The sequence below is a fragment of the Cebus imitator genome, unplaced genomic scaffold (genome assembly GCF_001604975.1).
Source record: "Cebus imitator isolate Cc_AM_T3 unplaced genomic scaffold, Cebus_imitator-1.0 Scaffold318, whole genome shotgun sequence".
Lineage (NCBI taxonomy): Eukaryota > Metazoa > Chordata > Mammalia > Primates > Cebidae > Cebus > Cebus imitator.
The window spans coordinates 1,724,265-1,742,718 of NW_016107633.1; the positions used below are offsets into that span (position 1 = coordinate 1,724,265).

The 18,454-nt window shown below is 51.1% G+C and overlaps 1 protein-coding gene across 1 annotated transcript in view; it reads left to right on the forward strand.

Moving 5' to 3' along the window:
* The window catches only part of PEPD (peptidase D), a 123,959-nt gene that overhangs the window by 40,114 nt on the left and 65,391 nt on the right, over positions 1 to 18,454 (forward strand). The window contains exons 7-9 of the mRNA XM_017504238.2: positions 584 to 628; positions 13,191 to 13,266; positions 14,227 to 14,273. Of these exons, the coding sequence (XP_017359727.1) occupies positions 584 to 628; positions 13,191 to 13,266; positions 14,227 to 14,273 (168 nt within the window). The remainder of the gene's footprint in view (positions 1 to 583; positions 629 to 13,190; positions 13,267 to 14,226; positions 14,274 to 18,454) is intronic.

Sequence of the window (18,454 nt, forward strand, 5' to 3'; positions counted from 1 at the left end):
TGTCATCCTGCTGCCTTCTGTTCACCATAGTTTTTTATGAGAAATTAGGTATTAATCTAATTGAGAATCCCTTGTAAGTGATGAATTATTAATACTTTTCTCTTGCTGCTTTCAAGATACTTTTTTGATAGGTTCATTATAATGTGGATATCTAGGTGTGGATATCTTCGAATATCCTCCTTGGAGTTCATGGAGCATTACGAATATGTAGATTAATGTTTTTCATCAAATTGGTGAGGCTTCTGCTTTCTCTGCATTCTTTCCTTCTGGTACTCCCATTGTGTGTATTTTGGTATACCTGACACAAGAGGCTATGCTGTCTGCCTACTGGGGATCGGGGCTGGTGTTCTGTAGCCATAAAGCTTGCTCTCCAACTGATTGCATTTGGAGGACAAGGCCCAGGCTGCCAGGTCTGCTGCAGGAAAGGAGCAACAGGTCTTTTGTGGCCTGTTGAAATGAAAGTGTGAGATGAAATTAAAGTGTGGGACCCTCCCTTTGTCATGTGTGCATGTCTTGAATGAGGTAATTCTTGCTGGGACATGATAGATTGGATTAATGGCCTTGATATCTCTTCCCCCTGCAGGTTCAAAGTCAACAACACCATTCTTCACCCGGAGATCGTTGAGTGGTGAGTACAGCCTGTGGTCACCGTACCTGTTGTGCTCAGCTCATGGGGATGGAATGCCCGTTGTTCCCACCCACACCATCTCAGAGAGCCCCTCAGAAAGCAAATTCCCAGAACCTTCTCCCATAGTCTTTTCTGTTTCGCATGTACTTTGTTGTTGGTTGGCTGGCTGTACTTTTTTTTGAAAGGACATGAGTCACTTAAACATCAATTAAACTGATCATTTCCCTTATTTGCAATCGTATAAAAACTCCCACCATAAGTAAAACCAACTTAGATAGCTCCAGCACAGGGTAGATAGGCAAAAGCACAGAAATAAACATCACACATAATCCCATTGCCAGAAAGGTAACCACGTTTTCCTCATGTCACGCATGTGTCTTGACAAAGGTGGCATTCTGTTCTACGTATTCTTCTGTCACCTTCTTTCTTCCCTTGGTGATACTGGCAGCCCTTACCTGCAGCACAACTGGCTTCTCCTAGCTGCCTACGAAGTGAGCCGACTTAGGCTGGGTGTCACCTCTGTGGGCCCTGGAGGTGGCCTTCCAATTCCGATGTGCCACCAGTTTTCTTCCTAAGCCATCGAATTGCTCTTTGACAGCAGCGAGGCATTTTTTCTTTGACAGATGGTTGCACTTACTGAGAATGTAGAAGGGGGCAAGGCCAGGCCTTCGCTACATCATCACTTGCCTAGGAGACGTGTAGCCTTCTCACATCTGACCCTGAGTCTGTGCGATCACATTTTCCCGTCTAGCTGGGAGCTCTGACTCACCTCATCTTAGAGCTTGGGACCAAGGCGGTATCCTGAAAGATGAGTGACCATCGGCTGGGGAAAAGGAAGGAGCAGGAGAGAGTGGCCCAGGCCAAAGGACCACTTATTCACGGAAACAAGAGAAAGGGTGTTGGCTTTGCGGACCCGGCACAGAGCCAGGGAGCAGAGCCTAAGAACAGCTGGAGAGACAGGCAGTGGCTAGGTAGGCCTCCGTGTCCATTTTGACTTTTTCTTGAGAGGGATGGGAAACACAAGAAACCTTTGAAGGGCTTAAGCAGGAGACTGGTAGGATTGGGTTGCCTTTAAAAAATCATTTTGGGTCAGGCGCAGTGGGTCACGCTTGTAATCCCAGCACTTTGGGAGGTCGAGGCAGGCGGATCATGAGGTCAGGAGATTGACACCATCCTGGCCAACATGGTGAAACCCCGTCTCTACTAAAAAATACAAAAAAAATTAGCTGGGTGTGGTGGCGCCCGCCTGTAGCCCCAGCTATTTGGGAGGCTGAAGCAGAATTGCTTGAACCCGGGAGGCGGAGGTTGCAGTGAGTCAAGATCGCGCCACTGCACTCCAGCCTGGTGCCTGGCAACAGAGCAAGACTCTGTCTCAAAAAAAAAAATCATTTGGCCTCAGACTGGACACTCAGTTGTAGGACAAGCGTGGGCACAGCACGTAAGTGAGGAGGCTGTTGCAGGGGTCCAGCTGGCAGTGGAGGGCGGTGGCAGGACTGAGCTGAGCGGTGAGGTCACAGTCAAGAGGGAAAGCTCCTGGGAAGGACCAGTTGTGATGCGTGAGTGAAGGACAGAGTTGAAGGTGATGCTGGGCGATGTGTCACTGAGATGGGGACAACTGGGAGGGGCAGATCTGAGACTTGGAATATATTGAGTCTGAGGCAGGGCCAGTGGGAGAGAGGGCTGAGCTCGAGATGGAGAACCGAGGGCTGCTGACTGGTGCTAACACTGACCCTCAGGAGGGTTAGAGGCCCCCATGCCCCTCATGGCCGCACTCTGAGGACGAGGCTGGTGTTCTTCACGTTTACAGCCACTTCTTGTTTTTATAAAGTAACAAGGCTGAGCTGGTGGCTCATGCCTGTAATCCCTGCACTTGGAGAGACCAACATGAGAGAATCACTTGAGGCCAGGAGTTTGAGACCAGCCTGAGTAACAGAGAGATCCCATCTCTACAAAAACAAAATTTAAAAATTAGCCAAGCGTGGTGTTGCACGCCTGTAGTCCTAGCTTCTTGGGAGGCCAAGGCAGGAGGATCGCTTGAGCCCAGGAGGTCGAGGCGGTAGTGCGCCATGATTGTGCTACCATACTCCAGCTCGAGTGACAGAGCCAGACCTTGTCTCAATAAAATGAAGTAACAAATGCCTGACCTGTTCATAAAGGGTGAAAGACTTATAGAATCTAAAGAGAGACCAGAGAGCCTATCCTGTCTGTAGCACCCATTTGGCAGAAGAATAAATCCTGGGTACTTAGAATGGACCATGTCCACTTACACTGCCCCACATGGGACATTCTCTTAAGGTCGCTTACAGTTTGGGTGCCTTGGAGACCACGGCTGGGTCCTGCACTCCCGCATCTCCTAAGGGATAAGTCATTAATTTGTCACTTTGGAAGAAGCATGCTGTAATTCTAGTGACATTTTCAAGGCTTTGAGGTCGAGCCTGTGTTCGTAAGGATACCTCCAACGTTATTAAAGCAAGCAGCAGAAAGGACTTATTTGACAGTTGATGGCAGTAGAACTGTTTTAGAAATGTCACATCGTCCCTGCTTCTCAGGGGTATGTTTTAATAGCCCAGGTCCCAGTCACTCTCGGTGGGTCCACTGTAGCCATGATCCTCACACTCCCTGGGTAACTGGAGGAAGGCTTCTTTGTGGGGTGTTGGGCAGGTCCGTTATTTACATGATGTTAGATTATGTAGCTCGCTTAATATTAAGCACATCTTAATAACACTGACTGTCACCTGTTGAGACTCCGTGTGTACAAGGTGTTGTGCTAAGCACTTGACGCATGTCACTGTATGTAAAGATATTTTATTTGTGGTGTATTAGGTAAGTGTTCTAGTTATCCCCATGCTACAGATGAGGAAACTGAGGTGCAGGGAAGTTAGTGACTTGTCCAAGAAAACGCCAGTTGAGCCCAGACTGTTGGTCCCAGGCTCTTGCACTGCTCCTTGCAGCTCTGAGGGGGCACCCTTGAAGTGGGTCTGCCTGAGTGTCAGTCATCCTCCCAGCTCACTGCTGGTCCCACTGAACACATGGTCCAGCACCCTTGGAATGGTCTGGTTCTGGGGCCAGGGTATAGTAGGGTGGAGGACCAGGGGGCAGATGCTTGGCTTCCTTGCCAAGCATGTGTACCCCAGCTCCTGCCAGCAGCTTGGCTGGAGACGTGGGGTTCCTCTGGAGCCTGTCTGATTGGAAGGCAGCATGCAGCCTCTCCTAGCACGGGCAGACTCGCTTTCTCATTTTTGTTCGGCTGTCATTCATTTCCTGCCTGTGACTGTTTTATTGTTTTCTATTCTCTCAAGGAGCGCCTTTTTGATTTCCTGTAAATTCCTTTATAATCATACTCTTCCCCACAAACATGAGATCATAACTGATAATTTCTTTTCTTGTGCTGGGTAGTGCAGTTTGAATGTGAAGGTCAAAAGTTGAAACTTAAAAAGAGCAGGCGTCTTACTTCCATAATTTAGGGTGTGGTTCTGCTTTACTGTTTTGCAGATGATTAAACTGATCTGAAGGCAAGGTGGGAAATAAAAGGAGATGCTTTCATACCGCCTGATAGCTTGGTGCCTTGGGTTTCAGTTAAGTACCTCTGGAAGTATCAGGGGAGAGCAGGCATGTCAGCAATTGCCGTGTGCCTTCTTGGTTTTAAGCAAGACTGTATTAAATTGAGTCATTCACCGGTTTTAGAGCTGTTAATTACACAGAACGAAAGTGTCCTGCATGCATTAATCAGGCGGTGGGTAACGTGTCTATTTCTGCTCCCCGGCCTCTCTGTGTGCATAGGAGATGGGAAGCTGTGGTTGGTTCACAGGTAGACCTGCCCCAGGATTCTACGTCCTGGGTAACGTGTCCCAAATTAGAAAAGATACGTAGATGATGACCTAAATTCTCGGTGCGTCTGTGAAAAGGATTCCAGTAGCTAGCGTTGCTCATCTTTGTGTCTTCATGAATAGGCATTTAACCCTACGCCAGCAAGAAAGCCACGTGGGAAGTGGGACTTCTAGGGGAGAGTGAGAACTTGAGTCACTGTGCGCCAGGAGGCAGGAGATGGATGTGGGAGCATCAGACAGAAGGAGAGGCGTAGCCAGGCCCTGGTCCAGCGTGGAGGTAGACCTCTGCCCCATGTCTGCCCGTCCCCTGCCTAAGTTTCAGGCACACTCAGCGCACAGCTGAGCTAAACCATCATTTTCTTCATGGCTCTAGTTTCTTTGAGAGGACTTATTGATTGATCCCCTGGAGGATATGTAATTCCAACCAGCTCTTTTCTTTCTGTCCTTCCCCTTGTGGGATTTTATCCTTTGCTTCACTGGGTCATGGAGTATGGGAGGGATAGTTGGCGGAGGGGCGGTCCGGTGGTGTTGAATTTCCGCCCACCTGGCTCCAACCATTCCCTGCACATCCATCCCCAGGAGAGATGGATTTCCTGGCTCTTTAAATGAGTTTTGTTCAACACGGTGGCACTTTGATGCTTAGAGGCTGATTTTGGAAATCCTTCATCCTTGTCTCACTACTATTTTAATCAGTGGGATATTAGACCTCAGTTAATTGATATCTTAATTCAGGGTTTAATGCTCAGAGGCAGTTCTGTGACTTGTGAATATTTAAGGAAAAAAATAAGGTTGCTCAAATATATCTTTGCCTCATCTAGTTTTTGTTATTTTAGGTCTATAGCAGGAGAGCAGGCCCACATGGGATAGGAGACTTTGCCTCCCAGCCTCCCTGTCTGTCTGAGCAGCCTCCAGGCATGGTGCTCTAGGTGTGGTGCTCCAGGCAGGGTGATGCCCATAGCATGGCCATGAGCTGGGGACTCTCTGTGAGGCTGTGCAGTGCCCATGTCTCCTGGCACATGTTTTCCTTGCCAAAGAGCCCGAGCTGACTTCTACCCAAACTTCTCTTTTTAAAGACAAGGTCTTGCTCTCTTGCCCAGGCTGGAGTGCAGTGGTGTAATCATGGCTCACCGCAGTGTCGAACTCCCAGGCTCACTCAAGTCATCCTCCCGCCTCAGCCTCCCGAGTAGCTGAGACTACAAGTGCACACCACCATACCTGGCTGATTTTTAAATGTTTTATAGAGACAGGTTATCGCTGTGTTGCCCAGCCTGGCCTCAAACTCCTGGGCTCAAATGATCCTCCAGCCTTGGCCTCCCAGAGTGTCAAGATTACAGGTGTGAGCCACCATACCTGGCCTGCCCAAACTTCTTAGGTGGTGTCTTTGTCATCCTGTCGTGAGTCATGGTTCTCTGTTGTTTCCTGGAGGAGGGGGCCTTTGTCCTCTCATGGGGCTGTCAGCCTTGTCGATCATACTAATAACAACCACCCCACAGCCCCCCGGGGCAGACAAGGCTGGGACTGAGTGTGACCATGCCTCTCTCACTCCAGGTCCCGGTGGACCCACGGAGGCTGGGGCACCCTTTTGACCTTGCCCACTCATGCTCAGCAACAGCAGAAACTGGCTCATCATATTCACGGTGGTGCATTCCTCCTGAAGAGAAGGAGAAACCACACGGAATGCTGGAAAATCCTGTTCTTTTCTGCAGTCATCGTAAAAACAGTTTCTGGCATTTGTGCTCTGAGATAACCGGGCCAGGCTGGGACGCAGCCCTCTATGCCTGGCGCCTGGGCGAGACTTCAGGCCCACAGTGCCCTATGGATAATTGGTTAAGCCAGCACACAGCAGACGTCTATTTAAGCATAGATTCAACTGGGCCAGGCCAAAGCCCAGCCAGGCTGGTTTCATCAGAGAAGTACCTTTGTAGAATAATTTGCCCTGGTTCAGTTTGGTTTTTTTTTTTTTTTGAGTCAAAAAAATATCCTGAGTAAACCAGCTAGAAGCCCAGTTTGCCACTTTCCCCAAAGTAAGAAAAGCAAGCAGGCCTCTGGGCCTTGATGGCAGAGATGCTTATCGCTTCTGCTGCGCGGAGGATGTGGTCCTTTCTCCTTTGGCAGATAATGACGTCTTCCCGTTCATCGCTGTAGGAAGATGCCCCAGCTGCAGGGGGAGGCGGAGTGGAGAGCCTGGGGTGTGGACTCCTGGCGCCAACCCTGGGCTGCTCTTCCTACCCGTGGGACTTGGCTGAGGCAGTGGCAGGGGGAGGTTGGGGGAGTGCTGAGGCCTGGGGAAGCTGTGCCTTGTTGTGCCTGGTTTGGCAACATTTCATGCTGCCCGGCTAAGCTTCCATGGGGTGGGGAGGGTTGGGTGGAGAGGCCTCCTTTTCTCTTTGAAATGAAGCCATCAGCTCTCCTTGTTGGAAATGAGCTGTTGTCTGGCTTCGGTGGAAGGCCAGGTAGCTTTGATGACACATAGTTACTGCGTGTCTGTGCTGGTGCTGGGACCCTGTCCTCCAGGGCTATATATGGCCTTTCAGAAGAGACTTAAATTAAAAGAATTGGAAGTGTTAGAGGTCTCTGAAGATTCATCTGGACTACCCAGGGAACACAGAGAAGGGACTTAGCCCAGGGTGGGGGCTAGAAGGGGGTGGTCCCTGACCCCCAGAAAAGTGTGTTTGGGGGCAGGAGTCAGTTCCAGGAGGGAGGGGCTGGGAGAGCACGTGGGGTGGGTGGTGCAGATGACCTGCACCAGTGAGTTGTGCTCTACTAGAGGTTTACCTTCATCCTGAGGACACCTAGAAGCCACTGGACATGAAGGGAAGCCTGATGAGGTTTGCATTTCCTAAAGACCCCCAGCTGCTATCCGGGCAGGTGGACTGGAGGCCTGGAGACTGCAGGGGTTATCCAGGCTGGAGAGGCTGGGGCCAGATAGAGAGAAATGGGGGGGCGGCCGAGGGAGATTATAGGGGGTGCCGAGGGAGGTTGTGGAGGGCACCGAGGGAGGTTGTGGAGGGCAATGGCAGCTCTTGGCCATGGGTTGGATGGGGAAGTGATGAATGGATGCGATAGGAGAGGGCGTCTAGGATGATGCCCGGGTCCCTGCTGAAGCAGCAGGAAGATGGCAGCCGCATTGAGATGAGGGTATGGTGGGGGTTCTCACTTGCTGAGCTCCAGGGTGCCCAGGACCTGTAAGTGAGTGCAGAGGGAAAGCAGGGAGAGGCGGAGGGAACCATGTCTTCTGCGAGGAGGGAAGGGGAGGGCTGGCAGTGTGATGGGGGCTGAAGAGAGAAGCAGAAAGGGGAGAGGGGAGGGGAAGAGATGGGGAGTAAGTTCAAAATAGAACGCCAAAGCTGCTCTCCCTCCTCCCCAAGGCAAGGACTGGTAGGGCCCGGCAGGCAGCGTAGGGGAGGCCTGGCTGGAGGCGAAGAAGGGGCGAGTGAGGGGAGGATTCTTCACTTGCAGAGGAAGCTGTTTCTCGGTGGCCATGGAGCTTCTTGCCGGAGGGGCGGGTGCATGGTGGAGGTTGGAGCTGGGATCCCCAGGTGGGTGTGTGAACTTGGAAAGAGGACGTAACTTCTCTTGAAAGGGAGGGAGGAGAGGACTGCTGGGGAGTCCTGGGAGTTTGGAGGAGGAGAGGTGAGAGTGGGCCCATCTGCTGGCTGCTGTGCGCTCCAAGAAGTAGGAGTGGAATTCATTCATCTGCAGCGGCTCCCATGGTGGGCAGAAGTGGGGAGTAGAAATCTTAAGAAGGTGTGGGAAGTTGAGAGTAGCCCTCTCGCGGGTTCCCCTGCAGCTCACAGCAGAGCTAGGGCCTCACTGAGGTGGGTGAAGCTGGTGACTGGGGCTTGCTTGGCCATCGCCAGCTGCGTGACCTCCCCGGCAGCTCTCAGTGTTCCTGGAGCAGTCACAGGCTGAGCCCATGGGGATGGTGGGCACAGGGCCGAGGAGTCTACAGCGCTGGAAAGAGTAGTGGCCACAGGGAAGGACAGGGATCTAAGCCAAACGGAGGCAGAAGGTGGCTCCAGGAAAAAGTAAGGAGTTGGAGGGTGGGGGCTCCTGGCCCTCACCTGTATTGTCACCTAGTGGTGGTCACTGCATTTGAGAAGAGAGACCTGCTCGCTGATGGCGGGTTCCCCGGGCTGGCGCCATGGACAGTGGCAGTGGGAATGACACTCAAGGGACCGTGAATGGGTTCAGATCTAGGGAGCCTGAGCTGCTGACCCCAGTCCCACCCATGGCTCTGAACTCTCGCCCTCTGGGGATAGGAGCAAGCTTTCTGGTCCCAGACGGGACTGTACCCGCCACGCAGCGGCATCACAGGCACCTTCACGATGATTAACAGCACACCGTCAGGCTTCAGGGCTGCTGCCACCAGAGAGGAAGGGCGTTCATTTGAGAACGTCTCCCTGGGCTTACGGGTTTGTTTTCTCCACATTCCCCAGAAGGTTCTGTGGCGTTGGGAAGGTGTTGCTGTGCTGCCGGATGCCTGCCTCATTTCCCAGTGACAAATGGCTGGCTGTCCCAGCTGTGTGGTGTCATGGAGACCGTGTGAGTCAGCGGCAGGCTAGCGTGGGCTGCTCCCGTGACGTCCCCAAGGCCTCGCTGCCTCTGATGGGGATAGGGGGAGCTGCTGGGCCCCTCGCCTTCCTGCCATCCTTGCCTACCTCTGGCCCTCTGTCTAGGCTGCCTTGATGGAGGCCAGCTCAGGTGGGCTCCTGGCCAGGCTGAGGAGGAGGAAAAGGAGATGCAGGAGAAGTGCCCTTCGATAGAGGGGGCGGGTGCTGGTCTGCATCCTCAGACACTCCAGCTTTGCTGACCTTGAGGGTGTTTGAGTTGATCCCTTTGTGAGAGCCACAGGTGGGCATTTGGGAGCTTTGCTGCAGGTGGGTCATTTTTAGTAAAGAGAAAGGGGCTGGCCAGGGGGTGCACCGGGAACTGTCTGCCTTTGCACAAGGGACCTTTGTGCAGAGGGACTCAGCTGGGCTGCCCACCTCCGTTCTCCAGGTCTCGGCATTACAGACCTCTCTGACTGGGTGGCCAGCCCCAAACCAAAAGGGCTCAGGCCGCTCCCATCATTCCCTCCCATAGCACCCCAGCTCCTGCCCTTAGCAGCCCTCTTTCCGCTCCATCATTGTGTGTTTACCCGCACTGCGTTCCTCCCTCCAAAGTCTCTGTGCTCCATCAGGGGAGGACGTGGCCCTTTCACTCCACTCCATCACTCGTGCCTGGTACATCCAGCCAACACGTACTTATTAGTGATGTGAAATGAATGAATGGACATTTACCGTTATGGACAGCAGCTCATTAAGGTTTTTACAGTGTTATCAAAGCAATGTGTGCCCTTGGTTTAAAAAGCCACTAGTATAAAATCACTATAGGAAAGCTAGGTTATCATGAAACCAGCGACTCCTGCCAGCCCATCTCTCTCCACCCCAGCCCTCCCCAGAGTGAATTTTTTGGACTATTTCTGTTGCCCCCACCTGTCTTTTAATCATATGATTATTGCTGGTTCTTCCACAGGTTCCGTTTGTCTTCTTGTCATACACACTTGAGCCTCCTTTAGTTCTTGCTCCGTAAACTTTCCACCCCATCTTGCCTTTGCCCTGAGCTGAGGCTGCACAGGTGGGGCCCTGCTCTCTCTGCACATCTTTTCTCCGACTCCTGTCTTCACCTGACTTCTGTGGCTGTTTCCTTGTTAGGGTATGTAACATTTCCATTGCATTCATGTGAGCAGTAAATCTTACCTGTTTTGGGGGAGACATTAACTCTAAAAGGTAAAATAAATAAATAAAACTGTGTTTCCATGATCACTATGACCATGGTCTCTGCAGAGCTAAGGAATATATCAGGGCAGGAGTGCCTTCTCTTGGGTCACATGTCACAAGCCCAGGGCCTCTCTCAAGAGGAGGCTCCTAGCATTAAGAGCATACAGATTGTTTTTCTTATATAACCATCAGTTGTACAAAATCACTTCGTATTTTATTTTATTCTCTGTTTAAAGAATGATTTTCTTTATTTTTTTAATTAAAATTTTTTTTCATTAGAACAAAAACAGCGCATGTGTATTGTTGAAAATTAGAAAGTTCACATAAACAAGAATTCCTCCAGTTCTTGTTAAAATATCCCAGATGTAGCCAGTATAGTTCCCATCTCTTACCTGGGTATTGTGATGGTTTTTCCCCAGATACTGAAAGACTGGGCTGTACCACAGCATCCCAGTTCTGGATTTGTATGGTCGTTCCCTTGTGGTGGCAGTTAGCTTGTTCCTCTATCCTCATATTTCTTGCAAACTGGAAGTTAGATCTAAAGCCACGGAAGTTGCAGGAATACATCCCAGGCGATGTGTATTTCTTATTGCACCACATTCAGACAAATAATATTTAGCTGATCCACAATCCGTGATGCTAAGACTAATCACTGGGTTACATTTTCCCCCTTGACCTGCAGAGTCATCTGCCTGGTGTTACTTTGGTACCATGTGAATAAATGCAGCCCTCATAATACATATATTTGTTTTGTTTTTCCTGGAGTTTTAATTTGCCTTTCTTTTTTCTTATAGAGAGAAGAAGCATATATCTTCTTCACCATATCACTGAGAGCTTTAAGCTTCCTATTGACTTTATCTGCAGAAAGGAATCCATGCCATTCTTTTTGTGGATGTTTTTCTCATCCACATACTTTGAGTTCTCATTTCTACTGATTGCTTTCTAGGCTTGCTGTCCAGCCTCTGATTATACTTTTGGATTGACTCTAGTTTTTAAAAATATCCCATTATATCACCTCTTTCTCTATTGGCTTGTGCTTTCTCCCTGTCCCTCCCTCCCCACTCTTCTACCCTTCTGTCTCTGCTGGAGTACATCCTTAAGTACTTCCCCCATTTCCGAGTTTTCGAAAGTCTGAAAAGGACTAGTTTATTTCTGTATTTGCTTAGTAGTTTGTCTGGCTGTGAAGTTCTATTATTTTTGCATGGAGTGCAACGAAAAGGGGGTGAGTGTGACACAGCGGGTCAGTGCCCTTTGACGTTGTTTCAGCTATGTGGCCATCTGTGAAATGGGAATGTAGTACCCGTTCCAGGCTGGTTCCGTGAGAAGCTGAGTCTCTGAGCCAAGTAGGCAGGAAGCATATTGAGAAGTGCTCTCGGGATCAGCGCATGTGGTGGAGTGAGGGAGCAGGCTTGTGCTGTGATACTGTCACAAGGGCATCTTGGCTGATCCCATGGGGACCTTTGGCACTGGAGTGGCTCCCAGAGATGTCCCCAGTTGAAGCAAGGGAGCTGAATCTTGGTTCCCTCCATTGAATCAAGGAGATCAGTCAAGGAGTGTGGCCCCAGGGAATGAGTTGGGCAGTGCACCCAGCATCCACTGCAACTTACAGGACCTAGCATGGAGTGGGTCCCCAGTAAATGGCAATTTAAAATGAAGAGAGGCTATATTTGTCTGCTGAGATTTCTCTAGCTTCGTAGGCGTGTCGTGAATGCTGGGGGGGTAATGTTTTGATGAGAATTAAGACATCCTACCTAAGGACATCAGAGCACTCCGCCTGGCTTTGGGGTGGGAGGTGTGGATGAGGTGGTGTCTGCAGGCTCTTCATTTCACTTGGTTTCCGGAACAGGCGTACCCAGCACTTACTGTGTGTCGAGCACTGTCCTTAGTGCTGTAAAAACACCAACTCCATTCTTACTGCAAACGTACAATGAAAACAATGTTCATATCTCCGTTTTTCAGATGGGGAAATCGGGGCACAGAGTAGGGCTCTCAGCCACACCACTGGGAAGGGGCGGAGCTGGACTGGAGCCCAGAGCCTGTCTCCCGGGCCCGTACTCTGAATACCGGAGCATGGCTGCCCTTTCGGTGCCCACAGATCCAGGGTTATTTTCAATGGTTGGAGGTAGAAAATGAATACTTATCCGGCTCCTCTCTGTGGGTCTTACTTGCAGATGAGCTTGATTGCGACCACCAGAAACCTAACCACATTTGGGCAAATTAACTCCAGTTTGTTGGGAGGACCTGGGAGCCCCAGGAGTCCAGTTGCGGGAGGCACAGCCCAGCTGGGAAGGGACAGCAGGGTCCCCCGGTTGTGACTCCCCTGCGCACATAGACCACCACTCTCTCATCTGTGGCTGCCTCCTTCTCATCTACTCCTTGTCTCCTGCCTGTCTGCAGACCAGCTGTTCCCACATTTGTACCTGCACACACGGAGCTGGAATGGCTTCGGTCCCCTCATCTGACCCTGTCTCCCACCTGTGGGCAGGTGGGTGAGGGTGGGGAGGAAACGAGGCCTCTTCAGCCAACAGGGTAGAGCCTCGGAAGGTGGCAGGCTTAGGATTATGGCCCAACAGCCCTGCCATGTAGATTTCATCCCCTTTCCATGCATGGGGAAACTGAGACTGAGGGAGCAGCCTATGGCAGGCTGCAGCAACTGGGCTTCTTCCCCACCCACAGCGGCTTCCAGATGCTTATCTCTGGAAACAGCCTGCCTGCCGGCTGGTGTTAAAACAAGTAGACAGCAGCTCTGCTCCCCGCTAGAGGTTTTCTTCTAGACTCTTCTATGCATCTTGTCACTTCTGGGCCTTGGTGGCCCCACTCTGGCCCCGAGTGGTCGCCAGCAGGCCTCACACAGCACCCCTTCCCGGCTCTGCAGGGTGTGGCGAGCCCTGAGGTCTCCCTGGAGGGCTCCAGCCTGCGCCTCTTGAAAGTTGAAAGTCACTGACTTGCTGCTTTCTTTTTCTGTCTCTGAAGCCGAGTGTTTAAGACGGACATGGAGCTGGAGGTTCTGCGCTACACCAATAAAATCTCCAGTGAGGCCCACTGTGCGGTAAGCACTGGGTCTGGCTGAGTGGGAAGCGTGGTGTTGCTGTGTGGGGTGAGAGAACCCAGTGAGGATGAAGGGTTTTCGGGTGGGCTCTAATCCCCAAAGGCCACACAAGAGGTAGGAAGTTTTACACAGGGATGGTTCCCTTTTCTGTTCCCTGGTGGACACAGGGCAGGGACAGGAGAGGCTCTGCCCCAGTTCCTCAGCTTAGGGCACCTGCCCATCATGGCTGTCATGGACACTAATCCTCAGGAAATTGTCCAACAAAAAGTCCCAAATCTGGGAGGGTAGGGTGCTCCTTCCTGATATCCCAGCAGTTCTCGGCTCATTTTAAAGAATCTTTTGTCCTTAACTATGGTTCAGGCACACTTGTTACCATCATCCATTTTCTGAAAACTTCTTCCAAACCTTCCCACTCTTCCATACCTTCCCACTTTACTGGAGGAATGAGACCAAATAAGGAAACACATGTCTTGAAAGATGAGTATGGCCCAGCGTCTGCTCGGGAACGTTGCAGTTTTGTGTTAGGAAACAGACAAGGGTAATTGATGGGCAGCGTACTCTCTTGTACGAGTTAATGTTCTCCATGTCTTATGAAAGTTAAACAAAGGAGTCCTTTTAGTGATCATCATCGCTTTCATAGCATTAAGTATTCACCAAGCGCCTCATGGTTAAATCCTCACTGTCCTTGGGCTGCTGGTGGCTTCTGAGCCCTAACTTGAGCCTTGGCATTTATCGGCTTCCAAATGGAAGTGCTTCGTTGCAGTTTAAATAAACCGTGTGGATTATAGAGCTTTTAAAAAGTTCTAATTTGTCACATGACTGTAGCACTGCGTGCACATATCATTCCTTTTTTCTTTTGTTAAAGAAGAGGTGCTTTTGAAGAAGTGCTGCGTGTTATTTATCACACTGTGTTACTGATCTGCTTGATACAAATGTCTTTGCTTAATATCTGTCCTCCAGGTAATGAAAGCTATAAAAGTGGGAATGAAAGAATATGAGTTGGAAAGGTAAGCCACCATGTTTCTCCGTGTAAAGATTAAAAGGTAAAAACCAGTAATTTATGTTCCCCGAGTGAGTAACAGATGAGACGCCACAGCGGCACATACACCTCGAATGGCGATTACGAACAGGGCTTCAGGATCACAGGCAAGGATTATTTTTCTTCTGACTCTTGGCAGTGTTTGACATAACGGTCTTCAGTGACTCTTCAGGGTGGTTTAGTGCTCTACCATTCTACTCTCGGACTTGGTTTCTGCCATTTGCAGGAAACTTGACCAAATTGCCGCTCTTGTGACTCTGAAAGCCTCCAGTAAAACAGCTTGCCATTTTTATGTGTAAACATTGCCATTGTGTCTGCTGTGCTCAGGCAACTGGGTCGAGGGATGGTTGAACGGCCCGTAAAGAGCTCTGCCGAGCTCCATCGGCCTTCCGCTCCTGTTAGGCCTGCAGCGAGCTGGTGCCACCCAGGGAGCTTCCCGCGGCTGCCCAGCCATGGCAGGTATGGCCTGGCCAGCTCAGCCCCGCTCCAGGACCCAGGGGTCAGTGTGCTGCCACCCATGGTACGAGGAAGCCTTTGGGTCAGACCCAAACTGCCTCAGTGCTCAGTGGCTCCCTTCCCACCTGTGTCCCCTGGGGCAGGAGGCCTCCAGTCCGGGACCTCCCACCAGTGTTGGTGCCGCCTGGAAGCTCTGGGGAGGTGCCATTACCCTGTCCCCACCCCAGGCCTGCCTTTCCTGCCTGTCCTTGTGAAAGTTGGTTTCTGGTGTCCCTTTCCCCTTTGCAGAGCCCAAGTCCCCCCTAGATGTCCTCAGGGCCTGCTCTCTGGCAGGGCCCTGGCCCTTGGGGTGCTGGCTCCATATCACCCTCCCAGCCCTCCTGACCTCCCTGCTTCATCAGTGGAGTGCAGGGCCGAGGTCGGATGGAGCGCGCTGGGGCTGCTTGGACGCTTCCGTTCACTGTGGCTGTGCTTGGGGGATGGGTGTCTTTCTAAAGTCTCACCCTGGAAGGAGTTCTGAGCAGTCAGTTGTGTGCTCCTTTCCTTACCCTACCCAGGAGGAGGTTGAAATGGCCTTGCCTGGATGCTTGGCACCCCAGGAGGGAGCATGTAACACACGTTCATCAAAAGCCCAGCTCTGTCAGCTGGGGAGGTTGGGAAGGGCTGGCAGAGCTACCCCAGCACTGGCTTCTGTGCGGTCTCCTGCTACAGTGCAGCGTCTGTGGCCCGGCATTCCCAGGACCCCCGCACCCTCCAAGGATCTGGGATGGGAAGTGTGCTGGGGGGCTCCCCTGGCAAGGTGGGCAGGACAGTGGGGCCCTCAGATTGGCACTGCCCTGGAAACCCGCCCTGCCTTGAGTTGAATCATAGCTGATGCTTCAAATAAAAATAACTGAGAAATTGGGGCAGGAATAGCTGAGCCCCGTGTGGAGCCCTGCCGTCCAGATGGTTCCTAGGAGGGACCCAGAGCCTTCCTCCCCACAGTGTCCCAGAGCCTGACCCTGCCCAGCCTGGGGACAGGGCCTCATAAGCTGCGTGGGCTTTGGGTCAGGGGCCGGGGGCCCTGGAATACCCCCTGCTCCTTAGCCCTCCTGGCTTCCAGGTAATGGAGGTCTCTCTCTTTTTTTTTTTTTTTTTTTTTTTAAACAAGAAATTTCTATATTCAAAATAATAGGAAAGTATAATGAACTCCGAAGTCTCCATCAGATTTTTGTGTTTAGTTTTTTTTGTAGAGCATTTTAAAGCCAAATCCTAGACATCATGTCATGGTATTTGTAAATACTTCAGTAGGTGTTTCAGTTGATGAGAACTTTTTTTTTTACTTTTACATAACCACCATACCAATATCACATCCACTATCACGAATGAACTGTAACTCCTTAATGTCGTGAATATCTAGTCCATATTGATCCTGAACTCTTTTTAGCATTGGTTTGTTCAAGTCGGGATCCACACAGAGTCTACACAGTACACTTGGCTGCTGTTGGAAGCAGGGTGTTGTGAAGGTGAGCTCTGGGGAGATCTCACCTGTCTGCAAACCCTCTCTCCACCCCCATCCCAAGACCCGGGGTTGGCCTTGCTGCTGCCTCCTGTGTGGACCAGGGTGGCTCATGGAGAGATGAGCTCGAAGCCAGAGGCTACAGTTGAGTGCGCCAGGAAGCTCTCAGCTGGGAGCAGCCACCCGCAGGGTACTAGTGGCATCGGGTCAGCATGTGTGCCTGCTGTGCTCATGCTGTGCACCTGCCGTGCGCGCTCACCTGAGGCTGACCACAGGACATACAGGGGAAACAGTGCCTGCCGGGGAAGCCGTCCGATCTGTGGGCCCCTGAGAGCTTAGAGCAGGGGGTGGGAATGGGGACTGAGATAGCAAGAATGAGAGATGGAGTCTGTTCCTGAGGGGACCGAGTGGGGAGAGAAGGGTCACCCCCTCTGAAGGTGGTGGGAAGATGGGTGCCTGGGGAAAGTGTCACATCATGGGGTATCCCTGGCCAGATTTGAGGAGGGTGCCTCCAATTGCTGGTGCCCAGGCTGAAGCCCCTGGGGCCATCTGCAGCCAGGAAGGTGGGCTGACACTTCTTCCACCTTGAACTCCCTCTCCAGGGCAGGATCACGTGGTGACGCAGTGTTGTGGTCCTTGTCCTGGAGAGCCTGGAGGCGCCTTCTTGGGGACCACGTCTCATTTATCTGCATGGTGTCTGACCTACCATGGGTGTCCGGAAATGTGTGGGTGAGTTCGATAGATGGATGGAAAAGAGAAGAAAAGGTTTTAAGCCATTTTTCTGGCATCTTCTGTGTCACTGGGAACTTGAGAATTCTTAACTAGTCGGGGAACAAAAATCTCTTCTAAAGCCAGTGTTTTTGGTTGCCTGGGGTGTGGCCCTTTGAACACAGGCTCAACTGCTGTCAGGGAAGGCTTGGAGGGGAGGGTGGCTATTTACTGCTGTGCCAATCGCTGACTCACTGGGTTCAAATGAAGCCAGCTGCTCTTTTATATACGTTAATAGCACCCTGCGAACAAGGTGGGCGTCCCTAAGACCTCAGCCCTGCACAGGGACACCGGGCAGAAAGGCAGGGAGCTCTCCAGTTCAGGACTAGGGGTAAGAATGGGGCTGGTTTTCTCGAGGTGTGCATACTACCCAGCCCAGGACTCAAGAGATGCTGGCCCGGAGCCCCAGTTCTAAGCCTCATCTTTTTTGTTTGTTTGTTTTATTATCTATGATTTGTTATAAAATCTTGAGGGCATGTTAAAAAAAAAAAGGTGAGTGGATGGCATATACGAAGACTCCTCCCCCGTGCGGCACCTAGGAGTGAGGGTTCAGAGGAAGTGAAAATCATTTTCTGCAATTGGGGTGTAGTAAATTGTGTTAAACCAATAAGTCGTCCACGTTGGGTAAATCGGGCGCTAACAGCATGCCCAATCAGGCCGTCCGTTTTTCTGCCTCCTGTTATGTTAGTGGTGTAACCAGCTTGTAGCCAGCTGGCGTGGGGCTCACAGTCGGATCCATTACCTGCAAACGCTAATTTAGAGCATGCTCCATTGGCTGTGTAAGCGGGTCCCAGCTCACATTTGCCACAAGGAGATTAATAACTCAATGTGTTTGACAGCCTGGGGCCTTAACTGAAGTTAGGTTCTTTTTCTCCAAGCTGTGAGTGGGGCATTTGGGGCTCTTTCGTTTCCAGGGGGTCGTGAGAATCATGGGAAAGGGAGAGGATCTGTGTGGTGTAACCAGGACCATATGGCACTGTCCCCTCCCCAGCTGGGACACTCCTCCTGTTCCAGAATCCATCTGGGAGATTACATCACGTTCCATTGTCACATCGCCTTACGTTCCTCTGGGCTGTGACAGTTTCTCAGAATTGCCTTGGTTTTGATGACCTTGACAATTTCGAGTAGTATGGCTAGGTACTTTGAACAATGCCTTTCAGTTGTAGTTTTTCTCACCATAAGACAGGAGTTATAGGTTACTAGGAGGGAGAGCGCAGAAGTGCCACTGTCATTCCATGTCATTCCACGTCAGCATGACTTATCACTGATGATATTGACCTTGATCACCTGAAAGGTACTGCCTCTCAGGTTTCTCTACCATCACGTCGCTCCCCTACCTGCTCTTCTGCACCCTTGGAAAGCAGTCACTGTGTACCACCCACACTTAAGGCATGCGAGTTATAGTTATGCTATTTGTGATCCATCTG